The 20430-nt window shown below is 34.0% G+C and overlaps 1 protein-coding gene across 1 annotated transcript; it reads left to right on the top strand.

Annotated features, from left to right (window-relative positions):
- The first annotated feature begins 1478 nt into the window (after positions 1 to 1478).
- On the top strand, positions 1479 to 18080 carry LOC132301527 (uncharacterized). The gene is made up of 6 exons (XM_059798770.1): positions 1479 to 1658; positions 1798 to 1852; positions 1962 to 2034; positions 12986 to 13397; positions 14045 to 14074; positions 17693 to 18080. Exons 1-6 carry the CDS (start codon positions 1479 to 1481, stop codon positions 17864 to 17866), a joined length of 924 nt encoding a protein of 307 aa, XP_059654753.1. The 3' UTR covers positions 17867 to 18080.
- Positions 18081 to 20430: the final 2350 nt, after the last annotated feature.

Genomic DNA, 20430 nt, shown 5'->3' with positions numbered 1-20430 from the left:
CTTGCCTTTGAGTTTCTGATTTGAAACTCTAAACTGCCGTCTTTGAAACTTTTGTCCACGTCTGAGACTCCTATTCTACACCTCAGGTGCTCTTGGTTCAACCTAGAAGCACTCCGTCCAGTGTATCCTTGAACCTCTCCGATAACGTCCTAGTTTCCACTCTCTGTATCTCTCTATCTCACGGTATAAGTATCAGTGAATAGGGTTTTGTTTTGTAACCCTAAACCAACGTAGAATATGCATATATATAGACTTTTAAATTCTAAACCCTAATCCTTATACAACTCGGCCCATTGAACAACCTAGGTTTAACAGTGCCGGCTACATGAACTTACGTAAATTTATAACAACAATGACTTAAATAAAGGAATAAAAACAACCATTAACAACCAATTAAATAGTTAAAACAATTAAAACAATTTAAATAATTAACAATTTACAAAATAATTAACAATTAAACAAAATACCCGCAATTAAATAATTAACACAACAAACAAGGAAAACAATTAATAAAAAAAAACAATTAAATCAAAAATAAAATACCAGAAATATCCTTTTAAAAATTAGGGGTATTACAATAATCTTGTAATTTAATAGTTCCACTTGTTTTCTCTCTTGTCTTCTGCCTAAATTTGGGCGGATGAAAATTTATAAAGAAGGAGGGATAAGCCATCCCTCCTATTATCCTTTCTCTCCATGTCTCCTTCCTACCGAATGAAGGAATTTTATTCCTTCCCTCCTATTTTCCTTCCACCCCTCTTCCTTCCTTCATACCGAACAGAGTATTAGGAAAAAGGGTTAGTGATAAGAAAATTTGTGAGAAAATCTTAAGGTGGTTACCTAAAAGATTTCAGATTAGGGTTAAAACCATCACTGAATATTGGGATTTAACTTCCTGTAAAGTTGACGAGGTTGTAGGTTCATTGAAAACCTTTGAGATGCAGAACTTCGATTTAAATTAGAAGGAGAAAATTTTTGCTTTAAAATCAATACAGGTTGAGAATTCTGTGGATGATAACTCTGACGATAATTTTGGTTTTTTGTCAAAGCAATTTAATCAGATCTTGCAAAGACAATAGAGGAGAAGGAATAGCAATATGGCTAATCCTCAAAATTTTGACAAGGCATCAAAATTTAGGTTTAATGAAAAGAAAGTAGAAGAATCAAAAGAAACTGAATTCACCTGCTAGAATTGTGGTGGCAAAGGTCACGCATCTAATGTTTGTCCTAGTCTTAAAAAAGAACAAAAGGATAGAAATAAAGAAAAAACAATGAAAATTTCTATATCTGAAAATTCTGTTTTAAGTGATAATGATTCTCCTCATGATGATACTAATAATTTTTCTTATGTCACTTTTCTTGAAAGAGGTCCTCATGTCATTACTTTATCTAACTCCGATATTTCAGATAATAAAGACAATGAAGTTCATGATGAACAGGTATAAGAGGTTGAAAAGGACGATGAAAGATTGAAAAAGATGGTTAAAGAAACCATGGAAGTCAAACAGGCAATCAATAAGCTAACAAATGAGCTTATCCAAGCAAAAGGAGAGAATGAAGATCTAAGGAAACATATTGATAAAGGCAAGAGGAAAGCTTTTGAAAGCAATTCTGTCAACACTGAGCTTGAGAAGAAGATCATCATTCTTGAGGATAAGGTAAGTATTGCTAACTCGTTGAAGGAATTTGTTGCTTTGAAAAATGATTATCTTGAAATTAAATTGAAATCTGAAAAAGATAAGCTAAAAGGATTCAATATAAATCAAAACAGTTTGAATAAGATAATCAATGGGAAAGGATGTGAATGATAAAATTGGGTTGGGATTTGTTAGAGGTTTATCTAGTGGTCAAGGTAAAATAATTTTTGTTAAACCTGCTGATATGCCTAAACCATGTTTGTCTGATTCATTGCATTCTGATATGTCTTATATGCCTAAACTGTTGCATTGCATTTTCTGTAGTAAGACTGGACATAAGTATCACTCATGTTTTCAAAGGAAAAACAAAAGGTCTTCAAAAATTCATTCTCAGAATGTTCAATCTAAGAAAAATGTGTTTTCTAAAAAGAAAAAGAATTTTGTGCTATCTAAGTTTTTTAAAGCTGAAAATTTACCTTAGAAAGAGGTAAAGAATGAAAGAGAATTTCAGGAAGTGAGAATTAAGACTGTGTGGATCAAAAGACTAATTTGATCAATTTTGTGCCTGTTGAGTCCATGAAACTAGAGTCCAAAAAGACTTCACCTTCAAACTGAATCCTATGATAAAACAGTGATCATGGCTTGTGTTTAAAAGAAAATTTGTTGCCATTGGATCACTTATTAGGTGTTGGTTAGAGTTTTAAATTTCTGATCATAATCTTCATAATATACATGTGAAAATTCTTTTGAGGAATTTATGATTTATCTTTGAATGCAAATTGAGATATATGATAATTTGGATAAAAAACAGATTCTTGATCTATAATATATACAATAAAAGATGATTTGCATTGATTATGGTATTTTTAGATTTGAATCTCTTAAAGTTCATAGAATTTTGTGCACTAGTCCATCTTTAACAAATTTGATTGAAAATCTTTTGATCTGTTGACTAGGGATTATTGTTCACGAAAACTATAAAGGTTATTGTCTAAAAAAATAGGAGCTTAAATAAAAAAAAATAAAAATAAAATTGAAAGTTGCTGAATGATTTGCTAAAGAAAAGGCTACCTATTGATATTTGATCAAAAGCTCCCATTAGACTGTGAATTGAAACTAAAAGTGGATATAAGTTGAGTTGGGAAATTGCTGACTACTCTTTAGAGTGAAAACCACCTTGCTTATATATATATATATATATATATATATATATATATATATATATATATATATATATATATAAAATTGCTCAAAATAATTTTATCTTGATGTTTTTCGATCAATAAGGTTTAGACAATGATCTATTAAAATTCAACTAAAGATGGATTAGAATGGATTTCAGACACACACATGAACTTGCTAGATTAATTTCTAAATTTTTTAGTAAAATTTGCAAGTTTGATTTCATGTTGTGATTACTTTCTGAGATTTGAATTTTTTTGCAAAGTTTGTGGAGTCAAATATTTATTCTCTGAAATATTTGAAAAAAATTCTTCGAAAGGGTTTTGAATCATGTGTTGACCGAATAATTTTAATGATTAGTGATTTGTTGTTTTAACTTTTTTTAATAAAAAAAAACAAGAAAAAAATTTAAAAGTTTTTTTTAAAAAAAAATTCAAAAAGATTTTTGGGCTTTTAGAATTTTTTTTTTTTTTTTTTTTAATCACCGATGTGTTAGAATTTTTTCTCGAAATATTTGGAAACATTTAAAAAAAAAAAAAAAATACACTGTGAATTCAAGACTGGGGGTCTTGAACCGGTTCAAGCTTTATGCACAATTGTGCACTGCCCTCCTGAACCGATTCAAGAGGGCTGAACCGATTCCAGGGCACGAGTTTTGGGGTTTTTTTAACTTGCTTGTTGCTTCATTGTGTGCATAATCTCTTTACCTCTATATGATTCATTGCTCTCCCTTCCACTTCATAACTTATTCATACATATATATATATATCATCTATATCGTATCTTTGTCATTCATTCATGGATTACACTTGATCATTACATGATAACCATGAGATTGAAGACAAAATTTGAAGAAGTTGTGTGAAGAATTGAAATTCAAAAATAGGTTTGAAAGAGATTTGTGGAGTTTGGGATTGATTACTTAGTGGATTTGTTTAACTTGATGGTGGCTGAAATATGTTTACCAATAATAATCAACACTTGTAATAGCACAAATCATTGTAAAATAGGGCTATCGTAAAGGTAAGTTGAACCACAAGGATTGCTAGCTTATGGTAACTAAAGTTGTAAAATTGTTTTGCTTGATGAAAGAGATGTAAGGTTTAGTTTATTTTTCACTTAGAGCTAAGAATTAAAATTTGCATAAAACAGTAAATGGAATGAATTTAATATGGATTAAACTTATGTAGAGAAAGCTAGGGAAATGAATTCACCACCAACCATATAAACAAGCTTGCTTGCAATTAACTTGGGGAATAACTTATATATGTGACCATGATATGTAGAAATACATGATTACTACATTATCTTCAAGAATTACATAAAATCAAGAATTAAGTATAATCCATCAAAATTTTACATGCTTTAACTACCTAGACTAGGGTGTAACTTATGACATGCTCACTAAGCTACGGACTATCAAACTCCTCAATAAATATGACGAGAGCACATGAAGTAAAAAATTAAGCATAATCCATCAAAGGGAGACCTTTGGACTATCAAAATTTCCATACAACATGCCATTAAAAACCATTTCATAATCTCATCTCCATTCTCACTATGAAAATGTAAGTAATACAATCATGAGAAAATAGAATCTAAGACAAGACAATAAGTTCAACATAATCATTTATTGAAATGAAGAGCCATTACAACTTGTGTAAATCTCTAGACTATGAAACTATCATATACATACTTCATTCCCCAAATTAAAATACAACTAGAGCATGCTTACAAGGAAGGGCTTTATCACCTCCCTAGGAAGGGAGTTAGTTACCCATAGCAGTAAGGGAGGAAGAGATTGAAGAGCTCAGCCCTTCCATTTTCGCCACTTTCAGCAAATACAATCCAAATGCTCTCAAAAACTCAATATTTCTCTCTAGAATAATCCTCCAACAACCCAATAATGTTTTACAATCATCTATCTCACAAAAATAGGAAAAATATCCTACCAAACTTCCTTAATTTCGTGGTCAGAACTCCTAGAAAAAGGAGGACACGTCTCTTTAATCAAGGGGACAACATTGGTTAAAACAAAGGAGACCACGATCCTGTCTGCAAGTTAGTGGGCGCCCTCAGAGTTAGGCGGGCCCCCACTGGGTGCCATAGCTAGTTTCTGTGCTTAACAAAGGGGCATCCTGGGGCTGTGGTGGCAACCGGCGGGCGCCTCTATAGAATGGCGAGGCCCCACGGATTCTAGAAGCTACTGGAATTTCATTCTTTGGAATTTAATGCCTCGAGTAGCTTAGCGGGCGCCAGCATGATTTGTGCATGAGACTGGCGGGCGCCCACAATGGTATATACTAGTCTCATAACAACTTCTCTTAAATTGACCTTAGGCTTGGTCCACTGACCTTGCAGAGTGTGTCCATGAGTTCATTGGACCATATTTGTTTAGTAAACATGCAGAGCCCCGGCTCGGCATGCCTTGATCATCAAGAACCTGTAAAACCTCATTTTTATTTCTATTTGAGGAATAAACCTAAAAATAAACAAAAAAAATACAAATGAAGATAATCTATATAGAATAATCAAAGAATGGACTTAACTAATGCAAATAAGGGCGCTTGAATATGCAATATTCGGCGTTTATCACTTGATTGTTGATGATAGTTGAAGCTTCTAAAGTGAAATTGGGTTGATTTCTACATTGTTGATTGATTTTTATGGAGAATTGAAGATCAAATCAAACTTTTCTATAAACACTTTTGAGGTTGCACACCAAGTATTTGATGGAATTCCTAAGAGAGGTTGAAGGCTTCAAAGTGAAAAATTTTGTGAAGCACATGTCACCAAAATTATCCAAAGAAGCCAAAGGTAAAGGAATTGAGGTTCCGAAAGCTCCCAAGCAAGCTAGAACTAGTATTGTTATCATGATGCATGAATAATAAAAAAAATGGATGCAGAGTCTGATGAGGATGATTTTGATTAGGATGATGATGAAGATAATGGTGGAGAGTATTAATGTCCTTCTGACATTATTTTTGGAGATACTGATGCCTAATATTTTGTCTTACAACATGACATCATACTCTTGTTAAAATGGTCATTATTTTTGGATATTCTCGTATATGCCTTAATGACATATTTGGATGTTTTATCTTATTCTTTTATTTGTCTCTATGCTTTGTTAATTTGTTACAAAAGGGAAGGAGAACAAATGTGATGTTAAGGGGGAGATAAATTTTTTTTTGGGATATTTACTTAAGGGGAAGTCTTTATAAATTTTTATTTATTAAACTTCACTGATAGTTGATACTTGATATTGTGCAAGAAATCAAGTCAAGTCGTAGATCCAAGAAGAGAAGAGAACAGTGATTATATTCCGTGTTTTTCCTTTGAACAAAGATGTAATTTACTTTTTTATTTTGGGTAGATTGCGAAAATTAATTTTAGGGTTTTGTCACGAAATTGCCAAAGGGGGAGATTGTGAGATATTATTTTGTAATTGGCAATTATCGGAAACAAAACAAGTTCTTGTCGAGCTGTAATTCAGAGTTACTATATTGGGATCAACAGTGACTCATAACCGAGATTATTCGAGAAAGGTAAGAGCAACACATTAGGAAGGAATTTTAAAAGGTTAGGACACATTCTAGACTTGGTATTTATTTTAAAATCTTACCATACAATGTTTTCAGCCTTAGTGAACCAGGAAATTCAAGTTTGGCATACTTGAACCGGTTTAGCCCCTCTGAACCAGTTCAAAGTCTTTAGTTAGCCTCGAAATAAACTTCTACCATACTTGAACCGGTTCAAGGAGTCCTGTTCACAATACAGTTTTTAGTTTCCTTTTCCTGATTTCTTTCCTAGTTGGTTTAAGATTGTACCAAGTCTAATGCATGAATTTTTTTATATTTTCAATGGGACTAGGACATTCTAAACTCTATATAAACCTTGTCATACACATAGGCTAATTGGACGGCTTTCGTATTATCAGTTTATTATTCTTAAAAGCCTTAGGAAGATTTTTGTATCAGAAAATCTTAGAGATTTTTCTGTTTGTCTTTCTAGAACACACACATATTCACATAGTGATTATCCGGATCGTAATCATACAGTTGCATCTACATCGATCAGATAAAAGTAGATCTACTTCTACATCAAATCCAAAGGTTGAAGAACAGAAGTAAAAGCGATCACACTTTAAAAGGGTTGGAGCATTCGAGGAGTGTTGCCTGATCTACCTGCTACTCTTCTACAAAGATCAAGCATAAGCTTGAGGTCAAGTTACTGTTGGACGGGGAGTCGCAAAGCTAAAGAATTGTCAGCAATTGGTGTTTAGTAGAACGATAGGGTGTGAGCCAGAGTCCAAGTTCAGTGTACTTTGTTTCAAGCATAATGGATCAGTTTACTTTGTATTACACAGTCCACGAGGTTTTTCCCACGCAAACAGTTGACGTATTTTATCAACTGGGGTTTCTCACTAAAAATCCTGGTATCATCTCTAACTTTACTTTGCTTTATTTTATATTGCATGATATTAATTTATTAACTGCTAAAATGAAAAAAAGTTAGAAAAACACAACATCTGTTTTTAAAATAGTCAAAACTTTCTAAATATGACGTGTATTTGACTGATAAAAATCAAATATAAGCCGACGTAAACTCGAGTTGTGAGAACACAGCCAATAGCCAAACCATGCTTATCAAGACCATGGATTGGTGTTTTACATATTAGACTAGTAATTATTTTTTGACCTAAGGAACAAATGTTTTCTTAAAGTTGCATTTTCCTGAAAATAAGAACTTGTAATTTTTAATAAGATAGGAAGAAGATAAAGTAAACCAAAATAGCGGCGCTTGTGGAAGTAATTTTTGTTGATTTATGTGTCGAATAGCGTGCTTTTATCATTAGAGCTAGCATAAAATTATTGTTAGTAATTTAGTAAAAAACATATTAGAGGTTTAGTGATCTGCTATATAAAGTAATTTTTATAATTACAGTACTTATTAATTTGTTTTTACTTTTAAGTTTGTTTGGTAACGAAAATTTTTAAATCAGTTCTATTATTATTTTTATAATTATATATGATAATATCATGAGTTTATAAAAAAGAAATGATTAAATTGCCTTTATAAAAAAAGGAACTAACTTGGAGGATCCGAATCACTCCAGATTCGCAGAACAAAATGTCCCATGCCTGGATGGGATTTTTCAACTACAAAGAACTCTCGATCAACTATGAAAATGAAAGAGAAATGATTTTTTTAACCTTCGTTATTATCAGGGTTTTCGATAATATGATTTCTCTTCTTATTTTTATTGGGTTTTGTGGCTCAAATTAAGTGTGCGAGTAATGTTTTGGAAGAAGTGGTAATGATGGAATCAGTTCAATTTTTTCTTGAACTAGTTGTGTAACGCTCCAAATCTCATGATCTGGTGCGTTAACTATGAAGGTCAGAGCCCAACCCGAAAACCAAACCTGAATGCGGAAAGAAATATGAATAGAACTGTTGCTAGAGACAAATACCATTTCTAGGACAACAAAATAATCTCAAACGAAGTTAACAAGACTTGAGCACGAGTACAACTTCGGAAGTTAACAATAAAAGAATAAAAAAAAACAAAACAATCACAAATACGGAAGCTAAAGCCCGCATTAGCCTACATGGCTAATGTGACCCAAAAGATTAATAAAATGAAGTTAATTAATGTCATACCAAACATTTATGAACATCCCATGAGGTTCTGGCCCTAGAGGAATGGTTTCGATACAAACCGCCATTTTTAACATATGAAAAACATGACCCATGCATCCTCACTAAAATGATCATAACTCATTCCATGGTTGGAATTTTGGAATGAGACTAGTACCATTGGAAAGCTTGTTTCAATACGGTTAATGTGAACTCAAGAATGACCTAATTTGGATTTAAGATGGACAAGATATGGCCGTTTGAAGTCAGCTCTACAGTGTTGTGAACAGGATTTAAGTTCGATCTCAACGAACCAAAGATATATCCCAGTGAACCTAAGATGAATCCCAACAAAATAGAATGAAAAATGCAATTGGAAGCACAATATGAGATCGATCTCAACGAACCAAAGATCGATCCCAATGAACCTAAGATCGATCTCAACAAAACAGAATGAAAAATAACCTTCCAGAAAGGTCCATGGGCACCCTAAATCATTCTTATGCATATATATGATCCCAAAACTAAATCTAAAACCTCTCAAGTGATGAAATATGGTATGAACATAGTGAATCCTAAATATGTGTGTGCAACATACATCTTTAAGTGAGCAAAATAAGATGGAAACAATACTCATTTGAAATAAAAGTGACTTTATGGCCTCATTACATGATTTTCTCTAAGTATAAAATACAATTATCCTAAATATATTACATACTCATAATTACATTTCCCAAAGATAACATGTCACCTCAATTACTACATCCGAATGAACTACAATATGAAATGGCAGTAAATACCCATATACATCAAATTACATTTCTAAAACAAATAAGAAATGCGTCGTTGTCATTAGCCTTGCTTCAACCTGTTTGATTCGTGTTTCCAGTACTGAGTGAACAATATATGATCGACAAAGGATACCATTCATGGTGATTTTAATCCCTAAACAGTATTGTAGTTGTTTGGCTTGGAGCATGACTGGGATTCCTTGTTCGCATGCTTATTATGCCATTTAAAAGTATTCTTTGAATATTTATGATATGGATGAATAATGGTTTAGGGTTGAAACAGAGAAGAAGCTATGTGGACATCTCATGTCTTCGGTCCACATGCATAATATGACGGTGATATGTGGTGATAATGAAGATACTTCCAATCTTAGGCCTCTAGTGGTAAGACGTCCCACTGGACGACCCCGTGCGAGTTAGATTGAATTACAATTTCAAAATGTAAGGTCGATACATTGTTTGCGATGCCGTCAGCCTGGTCATAATCGTTGAAACTATAAGGAGACTACCACAATAGGATATTTTAAATGCATTTTGTTTAACCTTTGAATTATTTTATTATGAAAACCTATTAATATTGTTTGTCTACGTGCTCACTATAAGTCATCACAGTTTGCTGTTATAGTTTGTTGATTCCACAATTTCATTACCATTTTTATTTTTTATTTTTTTATTTTTATTCTTTGGTATTTCATTACATTTTGCTGATTCCATAATTTCATTATAGTTCGATGATTCGGCAAAGCCTGTAAACAAAAATCCAAAACGAAATGAATTCAAACCTAAAATAAAAAAATCATAGAGTACATGGGGGAGCTTCTCAAACTCCTCATCTTTTGGCTATGGAAGCATGCTTTGAAGGCTTGACTGCTATGGGATTATCGATCTCTGACTTTGAAGTTCTGTTTTGAAAGCCTTTCCTTTGTGTCGTTGCCCATGGTCCTATTTCGATTTTATTCATTATCTATTTTAGGGGCTGTGTTGGTTGTTTCTATGTGGTTTCATTGTTTATGGTTGGGTATGCCCTTACCATGTTTTTTATTCTTCCTATTTCTAGGGTATTTTCATGTATTTTATTTATTTATTTTGTTAGAATAATATCCACACATTCAGGAAATAAAAAATAAAAAAGAAAAAATAATGAAAATCAAAGAGAAAGGCCAGGGGTGATGTATAATGAAAATCAATGGCCAGATAGAGGGGTGTAATTTTTGGACTAGGATCCTCTAAGTTAAAAACTCTCTACATTATCCTAAGTTGAATTACTAAGATATGGACATATAGAATTTTATACAAATCAACCGTTGATATCATGCAACATCAGTTTATTAAATAAAACTACAAAAGTGATGTCGTTTTAGAAGCACAAGAATAGACGCCATCCACTAACACCGACGTCGCCAACACTTTCTCCCTCAATGTTCTTCCAATCCTCTGCAAATCAATCTGGAGAGGCTCCCCTATGGATTTCCTCTCTTCATTTCTGTGACATAATTTTAGAACCCGATTTTGATTACAACAACCTTACTTATAAGCCTTTGTTACAAGTTATCAAATTTGTCTTGAATTTTAGGATTTTGCTTTGCCTTTTTAAACTGTTTTTTTTTTTTTTTTTTTTCCTGCAAAATCTTGAGAAGGTCTGTATTTTAAATTCTGTATAAGAATTTTGTTCATAAAGTTCTTGCTTCGAAAAAAAATATAAAAATTGTGCATATAAGGTTGTGCGTTTTTACTTGGTGAATTTAAGTGCATATGGTTTTTCACTCCATAACCTGAGATAGATATCGAGTACCTTGAGGAATTACACAATTACAAAGCAGAAACTCAAGGTGATAGGGTCGATCTAGGGGATAGAGTTTTCAATCCAAAAAGAATATGAAAACCACCTCTATACAATTATAATGAGAGTTTTAAGACGTGTGTAGAGAGAGAATGAGTTGGAGACGCCATTAGTAGACAGTGTGTTTTCTGCACTTCTAAAACACGACCATTTTTTATGTTTTATTCAATTTTATGATGTAGAATAATATAAGTCCCAGATATACTAAGAATGCCACGTGTCAACGTCTTATTAATTCAACTTAGAATAATGTAGAGAGTTTTTAACTTAGATGATCTTAGTCCGTAATTTTTTTTATGTGAAAGAGTGATGAAGAGAGAGATGACAAATCAATTAATAAAGTTAGTGAGGGGTAGTAGTATAATTTTTAACAACAATACCATAGATAGTTTGGGAATCAACAGATAATATTCGAGATCAGATTTTGATAAAACTCCATCATTATAAAAAAGTTAATTTTGACTCCATTTCTTAGGAATTATCTCATAAATATACACTCTTATAAAAAAGAAAAGACCCCATGCTTCAAAGCTCACAATTCCTTATTTATCTAATTTTCAAAGTTTGGGGCATCGAGAAGCTTCAATTAAAGCTCTATAACTCATCTTTCACCGTGTGATTTTTTTTTTTCTTTTTTCTTTTTTCTTTCTTGGCAATGACTAGTAGTTAATGATAATTGGTGGGAGAGGACAGAGATAGGATTTAAAAGCGTGTGATTGAATTATCTCGTTTTCAATTAAATTGATCAATCCCATGAATGCATGACCTGCATCATACGTTAATTAAGTTTGAGAATTTTGAGTGTATTCTTGTATTATAAATGCTAACTAATTTACCCCGAATGAGTTATTGATAGATTTTGTTGCATTTATCTTAGGAAGTTGAAAAGGGTGCAACTTGGGTTGGACAACCCAAACTCAATTTGAGATCAGTACGATTTTCTATGAGTTTGGATAATTATTTTTATAATTAAAATTGAGCCTGGGTTGAAAAATCTTAACTCAAATATAAATAAGGTTGAATTTGAGTTGAGATACTAGCAACCCGAGCCAACCCGAACCAGAGTTTTAATATTGTTTTCATATATATATTTTTAGTTTTAAATACATTATATATAATATTTAAACTATGATAACCTCTTTTTTTTTTTCAACTTCCTTTATTAAATCATAACTTATTGTATGTTAACATTTAAGAAAATGAATTTTTTAAGAATTTGTTTGTAATTTAGTAAAAATTTAGAACTTTTTTTTTTTTTTAAAGATTAATTTAATCTAAAACTAATTCAAGTTCATATTAAATTTTGGATGTAAAAATTAGTTGTATGAGTAACCCGAATGCTTAACCCCGAATCTACCGAGTTACAAGCCCAAATTTAAAAGTAGAAGGATGAGTTGGGTGCGAATTGAGTAGTTAGGGTTAGGATTGAGTTTGGGTTTAATATTTCATATGGTAGGTCAGTCTCAAGTTAAACCTCAAATCCATCCAAGGCATGTAGCAGGTGGAAGGAAGGTAAGGGGTTGGTTGTGACCTAAGCCGCACAATCATTCTCAACAGGTGTCCCTCTCACGCTCCACCCGCGTTCTAGTTCAAATTCTCACTATTTATGACTTAATTCAGCCACTCTCATGCTCTCGCTCCCGCTCCCGCTCCCGCTCCCATTCCCATTTTATGTGACTTAGGTTGTGACTCATGGGACACGGCCGAGGGGTTTGTACTGATCAATTTGTAGAACGTTGTGTAATTACTTACCTAACATGGATGGGTACCTTTGTATAATATTGACAAACTTGAAGGGAGTTTCGTAAAAAAATTTGTAAAATATTTCACTGACAACGACGGATTGGGATTATATATTACTACGTACTCCTTAGTACAAAATTCCCTCAAATTAGTACAAAATTGCTCGCGACTTGCGACGGTTTCAAGCAGCTTCAGTTGACTCATGTGCGTCGTCAGGGTAATCGGGTGGCTCATGTTTTTACAGCTCTTTTGCGGTTTGGGATTATGTCCGATCTGTGTTGTCTTATGTTCCTCCTTCTGTCGTCCCTTTTGTGGTGGCAGAGGGTGGGTCTTGGTAGGTTGTGGTTCTTTTGGTTTATTGTGTTGGGGTTGTTTTTGCCTTTGAAAAAATATATATATATATATAAAGTCCCCGGTTTCCAAACCGATGAGATGAAGAGTTTTGGTTCCATGAACATGGAGGAGGAGCTCCTCAATAACATCCATGGCGATACTGAGCCGTTTCCCGCCGCCTTCAACAATGGGTTCGTTGGCCGATCCACCACAAGGCTTCTGAAGGAAGAGGTATTGTTTTTGTCTACATTTCATTTTGTTTTAGGGTCAGAATTTGACCTCAATTTCTCGATATCATTCCTAGCTAATTACCGTTGCTGAAGGTGAAAGTTTGGGTATATTCCATATGAAGAAAGCATACTTAATTTACAGAATTTCATTTGTAAGTTTGTGATTAAATTTGTTAGTCACACCTTCAGTTCAGTTAATCTAAGATTCCCAATTGGCAATTGATTCTTTTCATTTTATTAATATGTTACATGCTACTCAATTTCCAAATTTGACTCTGAATACTTGCTTGTTTGGAGCTTTCATTCTTTAGCCAAATTAGATTGCTAACAATGATTGATTTTGGGCATGGAAGCAGTAATTCGATGAATTTTTTTCTTCTCCTTTTTTCATTTTCTTTTGCTTATCATGCTCTTCAACTGGTTGTTGTGGTTGTTATTGTTGTGTGTGTGCTCTGGTGTGTTTTTTTTTTTTTTTTTTTAACAGTCAATTTCTCTGCATTTTGGTGGTCATTAATAGATATCATAAAAAAAACATCGTAGGGCTGACCTGCAGTTCCATCATGATTCCATTCATTTTAGATTCGTATCTATTTATAATCAATTGCCAATTACTCAATTGTTTCTGAAAGGAGAAACATTGAAATGCAGGCAGACCAGACTAAGGACAGGTTTAAGAAGGTATGGTACTCTATGTAGGTCAATTTGTGAGACTTCATTCTCCATACATTGAGTTATTATTATTATTATTTTTTGATAAATATAAATATGAATTTTCAGTTCTTTCTTTTTTTTCCACCTAATGTTAACTGTCCATGTCTAATTAGATGTTTGTTAGTGTTTTGAGCTTTTCTTTTTCTCGGCTTGTATATCCCCTTTGTTTTTTTTCCACCTAATGTTAAAGGAAGAATTCAAGGCGAAAAAATGTTATGTTATCATGACAATGCATATTTGGAATAACGCTTTTTGGCGACACTAGAAGGGTGTCTTCCTAGCTTTATTTATTGTGTTTCTTTTATTGTGACCACATTTTACATGTAACTCGGAGGGTCTGCCTGGCCTTTCACATAGCGGAATGGAAACATAGGATTCATATAGCCGATCCCAAGTAGTTGGGAAAAGGGCTTCTTGTTGTATAGAAGTTCCAAATATATGCAAGCTTGGTTGAGAAAACTGAAAAACTATTGCTCTCACTAAATGGATAGGATGGTTTGATTATTGGCGGGGAATATTTTTATGTGAATAAGTTTGTATTTTTTAAAATTAATTCTTGTCTCTTAACTGAATTCTACTCCACAGAACACACATAATCCCAACAACTTGGCATAGTATTAAACAAATGATCTCCCTTTATCTATAGAAAATGAATCACATGGAGAAGTGCTTTTTAAAGTTAATTTAAAATGAAAGACTTTCCTAAGGGTGTATGTATATAGAGATTTTAGAAAGTAGAGGATATGCCGTTAATTGTTTTTTAATATGTGATAGCACTTGTCAATCCCATTTTCATTTTCTATATGTACAAATAAACCATAATTAAAATGAGAATTGGAACATATTCCTTGGTATGACAAACTGTTGTTGTTTAAAACAAAAGATTTAGAATATTTACATAACGAGTCGTCCTTTAATTGAAATTTTAGGTTTGAGAAACTCCACACATTATTTAGTGACACTGCTATTGACAAAAACCATTTTCTTTCTTCAATCTTTCGGTCATCCGAACTTCTCCCTCTGGTCACCTATTGATGTAGGATAAAGAAAAAGCTTTGTTACCAATTGATGAATGAGAGAGGAGAAATAGAGGAGACAAAAGAGCAGAGACAATAAGAGGAAGATACGGAAGAGGAGGAAGAGAAAGCCGTTTAAGGATGGGAATCGTATTTCAATAATAAATATTCAATCAATAGACATGCATAATCCTCTTATAATGGCATTATTTATATGCAGAATCATGGGCAACCCTGACATAACCCTTATTACTATATTTTCAAAGATGGATATTGTCAAAAATGATAAACAACAATTATAAAAATAGATACTTAATAACATAATTCCTAAAATTAGAAGAAAAAATCCTAAAAAATAAATATACATTTACGTCTACAGCTGACATAGGTATATGCATGATGCATGGCATATGGCATATGTCATATGGCTTTGCACTCCATCCTGATCTAAATCAATTTTACCGGTAGATAAGAACTTGTCTCGTGATCATGAGAGTTATAGTGGTAGCATAGCTTTGAAGGATCAGGACCAATGCAGTAGTACAGTGTAGTCTTTATATGGTTCATCTTACAAATATACTTGCCTTTACTTTTAAAACAGATTGATGCTTTCTAACAGGCTTCCTCACTAAGATGTAGAATATCCCTTCCTCGTCTTGGAGGGAGACAAACTGGAGACTACTTTTCACACAAACTATGATAGAACATCAGAAGCAACAATTTGTTTGCAAATTTTGAGCTGCTTTGAGGAGTATAAATGTTTAGGTTTGGTGTCTGTTACATCCTCCATCATTGAGATGAAAATTTTAGTCACATAGTAATTCATTCCTCAGGAGAGAAACATCTGCCACCAGTGACTTAACCGTCTTGAGATGGTTTATTGAATTCGTTTCCAATGACTTTAATGACTGGACTTACAATATATCTGTAGCTATGTGAAGGTTATGATAGTTAATTTAGTTTATTCTAAATTGAATTCAGTACTTTATTGAATTAGTGATAATAAACATGCAACTTTGTTCCCTATCCAATTTGTTCTGCAGTCTTTCTTCTGGACATAAAATGAGATAAAATTGATTAAGATGGTTTGGATGAAACAGTGACATGGTTCACATTGAGGGTAATGGTAGATGAAAGGAAAGGCCAAAATTAATATGGCTAGAGTTAGTAAGGAAAAATATGATAACACGTGGTTTGACCGGGGCTATGACCTTAAATAAACTAAAGTAAAAATAGGATTCTTATAAGAAACCCAACTAGTTGAGAGAAGACTTTGTTTTTAATTTGTTTGATTCTGATATATATTGTGTTTGTGGTCCAACTTGTGCTTTCATTTCAATATATTCACGGTAGCTTTAGTACTCCATTACGTTGCCGAGTTCTATATATTTGGAACCATAGTATCTGAGAGAGGGAAACGATATAAAAGAATGCTTTCTGGTTTAAGACTAGTATGTGCTCTCTGTTTCTTCTGATGGAATGTAAGATCAGAAAATAAAAATTAGGTCCATGCTATCATTTGAATTTATATAACATGTTTACAGGCACACAATTGAAATTAGCTTTCATTTGAGTCAGTTCTCACTCTCTCTTTGTGTGTGTGTGAGGATAGCTTTCTAGAAAATAGAATTTGTGTTGCACGTGATAGTCATCTTATAATGGTAAAATACTTCAATACAATAGTGTTGTACAGTATTGTATGAGTTGTCACCTACCCCTCATTACCATATATAGAATTACCATGTATAGGGTTTACTTGTTCTCCACTCACCTACTCCCGTAACTTCTCTTATATAAACACCATTGTATTATTGTATTACTTACTCAATAACATATACGTTTTCATATATTCTCTCTCTCTCTCTCTCTTTCAACATGGTATCAGAGCGAAAATCGATCCCTCTTACAAAAAAAAATTTTAGTCTTATTCAGACTCCGATCTTGATTCCATCTCAGCTTTCTCTCAATCTCTTCTCAACGATCTCTCCTCAGTGATCTCAGTTCTCGTCTTGGCAATCTCTCTCGGATCTCTCCTCGTTAATTTCTCTGGGGTTCATCTCAACTAGATCTTGCTTCTTTTATCTCGGCTCTCTCTTGCTACTATATCTCATTTGTTCGTGCTTTTGTGATGTGTACTAAGGAATCCCATCTTGGGTCAATCACCAGTACCAAATTGAAAGTCGTTCTCTCCAAAGCCGAATATGATTCTCTGGTAAAGCATGATCGTGCAAATCAGCCCTCCACCGCTACTATCGTTACTTCAGGTAATACGTGTGTCTATGCCTCATCTTCTACACCTTGGATCATTGATTCAGGGGCATCCGATCACATGATAGGTGACCCATCTCTTCTTTCTGATATTTCTCATATTTTCTCACCATCGGTTGTTACTGTAGCGAATGGTGCGAAATCACTAGTTCATGGAATTGGTACCTTTCGCACTTCAGGTCTCACTTTTTCATTAGTTTTACATATCTCTCAATTTTCATTTAATTTATTGTCAGTTAGCAAAATCATATCATATTTAAATTGCTCAGTTACTTTTTCTCCTTCCCGTTGTGTCTTTCAGAATCTCAAGACGAAGAAGACGATTAGTGGGGGGATTAAGAAGGATGGTCTTTACTACTCTAGCCAACTACTATTCCGACAACTCTACGTTCCACCTCCTCTTCAGCGTACCAGTGGCATTGCCGCCTTGGACATCATTCTTCAAATAGTCTTCGAGCCTTGGTCCCTTCTTTAGTTGATTTTTCTAAGTTTAATTGTACCACTTGCGAACTTAGTAAACATTGTCGGGCTACTTTTAAGTCTCATTTTGATAATAAAAGTTTAAAACTATTTGAGTTAGTACATTCGGATGTTTGGGGACCAGCTCGTACTACTGGTTTATTTGGTGCTCGTTATTTTGTGTCATTTATTATGATTATTCACGTTTAATTTGGGTTTATACTCTTAAAGATAGATCTCAAGTTTTCTTTGTTTTTCAATCCTTTTATACTGAAATTCAAAACAAGTTTGATGCAAAATTACTTGTTCTTAGAACTGACAATGCCCTTGAATATAAACTTAATATTTTTCAAAATTTTCTTGAGTCGAGGGGCATTATCCATCAAACATCTTGTGTTGACACCCCTCAATAAAATGGAGTTGCTAAACGGAAGAATGGCCCACTCCTAGCTATCACTCGTGCCTTAATAATTCAAATGCATGTCCTAAAACATTTTTGGGCGGATGCAGTTCTGGTTGCTCCTTATCTTTTAATCGCATGCCTTCTAGGGTCCTTCAAGGAAAATCACCCTTCCAAATGATGTTTTCTGAAAAAAACGCTTTTTCCATTCCTCCAAAGGTGTTTGGTTGTGTTTGTTTTGTTCATAATCTAAGCCTAGGACGAGACAAACTTGATCCTCGTGCTCACAAATGTATTTTCTTAGGTTATTCTCACACTCAAAAGTGATATAAATGTTACAGTCCAACTCTTCGTAAACAATTTGTGTGTGCAGATGTAACTTTCTTTGAGGATGTTCCTTATTATTCCGAGGAAGGCAGTCATCTGGAGGACTCTGTTCTTCAAGAGTCTGTTCTTCCAGTTTTTTATTATGATATCCCACCAGCTCTTCGTGTCTATGCTCGTCGCCGGTAAAAAGTAGTTAATCATGTTCCAGCGACTGAAATAGTAAACCTAACCTTGTCACTTCCACCAATCGCTTCAACGCCTGGAGATTCTTCCATCTCTCTAGACTTTGATCTTAATTAACCTATTGTTGTTCGGGAAGGTAAATGGTCTTGTACAAATCACCCTATCTCCAATTTTGTATCGTATAATAAATTGTCCTCTTCCTTTCAAGCTTTTTCTTTGTCATTATCCTATATTGCTCTTCCTAAGTCCTACAGGGAGGCACTTTCTCATCCAGGGTGGAGGAAAACTATGGAAGAAAAAATAAACGCTTTAAAATTGAATCATACTTTGGGACCTTGTTCCTAAGCCTGCTAATACTCAGGTTGTTGGTTGTCGTTGGGTTTTTAGTGTTAAACAGAAGCTTGATGGTACTGTTGATCGTCTCAAAGCTCGACTTGTTGTTAAAGGCTACACCCAGACTGGCCTTGATTATACTGAGACGTTCTCTCCTGTGGCCAAACTGAATTCTGTTCGTGTGATAATCTCTTTTGCAACTAATCTAGACTGGCCACTTCATCAACTTGATGTTAAAAATGCCTTTCTACATGGTGACCTTACTGAGACAATCTATATGACTCAACCATCTGGGTTTGAGTATAAGGGGGAGTGTTTGTGTCATCTCAAGAAGTCTATCTATGGCCTTAAACAGTCCCCTCGTGCATGGTTTGATAAGTTCAGTAAAGCAGTGGTAGCTCATGGTATGACCAGAAGCCAAGCTGACTACTTTCTCTTTTTTTTTTAAAAAAAATGAAACGTGGTATTGTGATTCTTGTGGTGTATGTAGATGATATCGTTGTCACCAGCAGTGACAAAGATGGTATACAAGTTCTAATTCATCACTTGAGTTCTAGCTTCCTTACTAAGGATTTGAGCAAACTTCAGTATTTCTAGGAATTGAGGTGGCTTGATCGAAGCAAGGCATTAGTCTTTCTTAGCGGAAGTATACTCTTGATCTCTTACAGGATACTGGATATCTTGGTTCGAAACCTGTAGCTACACCCATGGAGACTAATGTAAAACTTAAGGTGGAGAAGGTGACCCACTCGATGATCTAGAGATGTATTGGAGACTTGTAGGTACTTATTTACCTTACAATCACTTGTCCAGACATCTCCTATGCAGTCAGTGTTGTGAGCCAGTTCATGACAAGTCCTCGGGTACCTCACATGGAGGCGGTTGTACGCATCTTGAAGTATCTTAAGGGTGCTCCGGGACGTGGATACTTTATCGATCTTCTGGACATCTTTGAATTGAGGGATACACAGATGCAGATTGGGCCGGTTCTCCTTTTGATTGATGGTCCACTACGGGTTACTGCACCTTCATAGGAGGAAATCTAGTAACTTGGAGGAGTAAGAAACAGTCAATTGTGGCTCATTCCAGTGCTAAAGCAAAGTATCGTGCCATGGCACACACTGCATGTGAACTTACTTTATTGAAACTCTTTTACAGGAACTTGGAATTTCAGTCCAGTACCCAATTCCTCTCCATTGTGACAATCAGGCAGCTATTCATATTACTAGCAATCTAGTCTACGATGAGAGGACTAAACACATTGAAGTAGATTTCCATTTCATTCGATCTAAAGTTGCCTCAAATGAGATTGTTACACCTTTTGTTCCTTCTGGTAG

This window comes from Cornus florida, unplaced genomic scaffold, assembly GCF_030987335.1.
Source record: "Cornus florida cultivar Cherokee Brave unplaced genomic scaffold, ASM3098733v1 CherokeeBrave_3.0.0_Hap2_Chr03, whole genome shotgun sequence".
NCBI lineage: Eukaryota > Viridiplantae > Streptophyta > Magnoliopsida > Cornales > Cornaceae > Cornus > Cornus florida.
Note: the sequence above shows the minus strand (reverse complement) of the source record. Positions and strands in the feature narration are given on the sequence as shown.

What these genes read in the sequence shown, in the direction of transcription:
- LOC132301527 (XM_059798770.1), top strand. Translation starts at nt 1,479, where the DNA reads ATGGTTAAAGAAACCATGGAAGTCAAACAGGCAATCAATAAGCTAACA. An exon ending in CAAAAATTCATTCTCAGAAT is followed by an intron (nt 2,035 to 12,985) that starts GTTCAATCTAAG and finishes CCCTCAAATTAG; the next exon opens with TACAAAATTGCTCGCGACTT. An exon ending in CTAAGGACAGGTTTAAGAAG is followed by an intron (nt 14,075 to 17,692) that starts GTATGGTACTCT and finishes TGTGTCTTTCAG; the next exon opens with AATCTCAAGACGAAGAAGAC.